The 4,288-nt window shown below is 38.4% G+C and overlaps 1 protein-coding gene across 1 annotated transcript in view; it reads left to right on the top strand.

The window, feature by feature from the left end:
* LOC102474041 (inorganic pyrophosphatase) overlaps window positions 1–884 on the top strand; it is a 1,347-nt gene extending 463 nt beyond the window's left edge. The window contains exon 2 of the mRNA XM_006144397.1: window positions 73–884. Within this exon, the coding sequence (XP_006144459.1) occupies window positions 73–884 (812 nt within the window). The remainder of the gene's footprint in view (window positions 1–72) is intronic.
* Window positions 885–4,288: the final 3,404 nt, after the last annotated feature.

Here is a 4,288-nt window from a genome sequence, read left to right as displayed (position 1 = left end):
CTAGGCTTCGGCACCACGAGTGGCTTCAGCTGTGAGGAACACACCACGCCCTTCTCCCTCGAGTATCGAGTCTTCTCAAAAATGAAAAAGGACAATATATATCTCCATTTCATCATATTCCAGTTTATTCAGATAAGGATGTGTTCCACATGGTGGTTAAAGTGCCACGTTGGTCTAATACAAAAATGGAGATTGCTACAAAGGATCCTTTAAACCCAATTAAACAAGATGTGAAAAAAGGAAAACTCCACTATGTTGCAAATTTGTTTCCTTATAAAGGATACATCTGGAACTATGGTGCCATTCCTCAGACTTGGGAAGACCCAGGACACAGTGACAAGCATACTGGCTGTTGTGGCGACAATGACCCGATTGATGTGTGTGAAATTGGAAGCAAGGTTTGTTCAAGAGGTGAAATAATTGGGGTGAAACTTCTGGGCATACTGGCCATGACTGACGAAGGGGAAACTGACTGGAAAGTCACTGCCATTCATGTGGAGGACCCTGATGCCGCGAATTATAATGACATTAATGACATGAAACGCCTGAAACCTGGCTACCTAGAAGCTACTGTGGACTGGTTTAGAAGGTACAAGGTTCTTGATGCAAAACCAGAAAATGAGTTTGCTTTCAATGCAGAATTGAAAGATAAGGACTTTGCTGTTGATATTATTAAAAGTACTCATGACTATTGGAAAGCATTGGTGACTAAGAAAACAGATGGAAAAGGAATCAGTTGCATGAATATAACAGTGGCTGAGAGCCCCTTCAAATGTGATCCTGATGCTGCCAAACCCATGGTGGATGCTTTACCACCACTGTGCGAGTCTGCCTGCGCAGTACCAATTGATGTGGATAAGTGGTTCCATAACCAGAGAAACTAAGGCGATTCCTCTGGGATACAAGCTGATGTTGCTGCATCTTATTCATCTGGAAATACTAGATGCAAAAGCAGTAGTTCTACAAAGCTTTAAGTTTATAGAACTTATCTAACTAAAGCAAATTCTGCCATGACCAATCTGATATATTCAAAATGTTACCTGTCTAAGAGCATTTTTTGTATCTCAACCAAGGTAACTAGTACATGCTGAAATATCAAAGCAATTGTAATTTGGAAGTCATTTGTGAATAGATGTGCAAACTGAGCACATACTATTGGATGTATATGTTTACTGTGAGTTAGAAAATAAAATTATTTTGCTGAAAAAACAAAAGAAGGAAGAAATGAATAGAAGAGATTAAGGTATGATCATTCCCCCTAGAATGTGTGCATGAGGAGGGTGCTTCCTCACTCTCTCTCTCTCTCTCTCTCTCTCTCTCTCTCTCTCCAATAAGTACATGCACTTTCTGGCAAATTCTTTAAAAAATCATCTCTCAGAATCATGTTTATAACTCCTAATACAATGAGGTAGTTATTTCCATTGTCAACTGCTTTTCTTTCAGTAGAATTTTATTATGGCAGTGACTTCTGGCTGCAACAGCTAGTGAGTTGCAGAGATGCATCCCACAGTGCAGTAGATGAGAGAAAATGGGTGTCAGGTTCTGATATGTCTGAATTATTAATATAGTCTGTCATTAAAACTCAAGAAAGCATACACAAAGAGTCATAAAAAAAGAAGAGACATTAGAATACATTTAACTTATACCGCTTCAAGAACACATAAGCCTATTCACCCCTTCAATAAGCGAAGAGCTCCAGACCAGGTTCTAACTAGTAGCCAACTTGGATAATGATTCCTCATCTAATGCTCTTTCTTTAACATTTTCATCAGCAAATGATATTTTCTTCTTTGTCGATTCTACTATTTTTTAAAACGATCAGTGTCTTGAGAGTTATTTTCCCAGTGTGATTTTTTTTTTTTACTTTTGAGATTTTCTTTTTGTTTGTTTGTTTGTTTGTGATTTTATAGCAGGCCTGTGCACCATCCCTTTGCTGACAATAAACTTTGTTATCCTACTAATGGGGACAGTCTCTCAGGAGCTGCTACTGTGGGGAGGGAGTCCTGGCACTGGGGCCCAGGTGGGGCAGTTACAACCACTGAAGTGTGAAAGATGAAGCAGCCTGAGCAGTATTGCAGGGAGTCTGAACCGATTCAAAACCTGATTATCTGGTCACTTCTTCTCTGGCATCTGCTCCTAAACTTCATTGATCACAGACCGTAAAAACAATAAAACAATCTCTAGTTTTTATGCACTCATCTTAACAGTTAAAGAGATCATGCCTAGAGGAGAATGTGTAAATATATATATATATAAAGTGAGAAGGAAAAAAAAAAACATGGAGCACTGTAAATCTATTTAGAAACAAAATCTAAATGTCACACTATATATCATCCTATAATGGATCTCCCGCTGTGTCCTTCACTGTCTCCTTCCTGCTGTGGCTCCACACCAGCCAACATAGGCTGTGGGGTATTGCCTGTATAAATATTTCCACCAGCAGCACTGAACAAAATGTGCTGGTGTTAATTTCATTTTGAATTCTAGAATAAAGAAAGAGAGAATATTTTGCAAATTTAAAAAATGTGAATTTTACTAACATCAATATTGGCACTGGCAGCCCCTCAGATCTTATCCCTCTCATCTCTCATTTTTCCCTCCCGAGGCCGTTGTCCTATACCTTCTTATGCTAGTCAGTGCTCAGAAACCCTCTTTTTTCCCATCACAGCAAAACCTGCTTTTTACAAAGCATTAGAAATTCTTCAACATTAAGATGTGGACTCCTCTTTGATGAGCAAATCATTCAACAGAACAAAATTAAGAAGTTTTTAATTAATGAAATTGCAAGTATCAATCATCTAGTGATGTATATATGGGAAGAAGTTTGGGAAAAATCCAGAGGAAGATTTAAGAGAAATAAATGCCCCTTCCCTGAGAAAATGCCTCTCCAAGATTGGCTACTCTCTCTGAAACCAGATAGTTTTCTTTTTGATTGTTTATTTGTTTGTGCAGTTTTAAAGGGAAATGGAAGAGGGATTGAAGGCTGCATGCATAAATTCTGAATTGTACAACATGCACATACTTCTATCCAGTTCTTGTTTGTAGAATTAGAACTAAGAGATGATAGAGATGGTGATTAAATTTTTTAGTAATCTGAAAGGAGGTAAGCGGTCCATGCAAATGTTCCTGAGTCATCATGTTCTTTGATACAAAAGTTGCAGAATGATATAAGGGTCCATACTACCCACGTTACTTATGTCCATTGACAGTTTTTGTTTATAGTCCTTGCCCGGGTCTAGTGAAAAGGGATTGGGAGTTAAGGCTGATAACAGGAGAAACTTTTCTGAGAAAGAAGAAAGTGAAAGCAGACATCAATAATAGATAAATGGGATCTGCACAGGCCTGCCGATTGCAGTCCCAGACCTCTAACGAGACCCCATATAGTAGGCAACCCTTTAATAAGAGCCATCCTGTTCACTGTGTCTCAAGACAGGGAACCGAGGTGAGAAGTTCACTGCATACGTTTTCCTAGCTCCATGCTTTCCATGAGGGTATTATTTCCTCCCTCCGGCCTCGCTCATGGAAGTATATATGTATTTAGGGCTTATAGGGAGCAGGAAGCTCACAGTCTTAATATTCTTTATTAAAGATCAAATAAAAACACAAGAAAGGCAGCCTAAAGAACTTCCTCATGGCAGGGGGCCCATCTCTTGGATAAATGACCATTCATTTCCTTTTGTCTTGTGTCTTCCCTATTAGAGGCTCCCAGAGTGCTCCTTGGCATCATCTGTAATCACACACCCTCAGCAGAACCCTGTTAGAGTGATTTTTATTTAATGAAAAAAGTCAAGGCTCTTGGGCAAGAAAGGGAGAGGTCGTTTTGTGTATGTTGTTTGACAAGCAGATAGAAAGAATACAATATTCTTAAACTTCTTGCCATGTATACAAAGTGAAGTAAATTAATCCATTAAAATTTTAAGCCATTGCTTCTGAAGATGTTTTATTAAAATTACTAATTAAATATATGGCCATTTCCAATGAACAGTCTATACAATAGCACATTAGTAAACAGAATTTCCAAATATCATCTCCCAGTGATGATATTTTGAAAGCGCCTTTGCAAACATGCCTGTCTTCTGTCTTTATTTTATAACTGTATGTGGCACCAGTGAACTTAGATAGCTCATTGATGCTAAATAATGGTAATGTGTTTATTCAACATAAGTGACCTTTTCCTGTCTGCAATGTTTCCTCCTCAGTTTCAGACTAGGCACATTATATAGGCTTATCTCTTCAATCCCTATTCCTGAACCCTAATTTATCCATTCGCTTATTCACTCAATGCATA

The sequence above is a fragment of the Tupaia chinensis genome, unplaced genomic scaffold, assembly GCF_000334495.1.
Source record: "Tupaia chinensis unplaced genomic scaffold, TupChi_1.0 Scaffold000119_1, whole genome shotgun sequence".
Lineage (NCBI taxonomy): Eukaryota > Metazoa > Chordata > Mammalia > Scandentia > Tupaiidae > Tupaia > Tupaia belangeri.
This window is presented reverse-complemented; position numbering and strand designations above follow the sequence as displayed.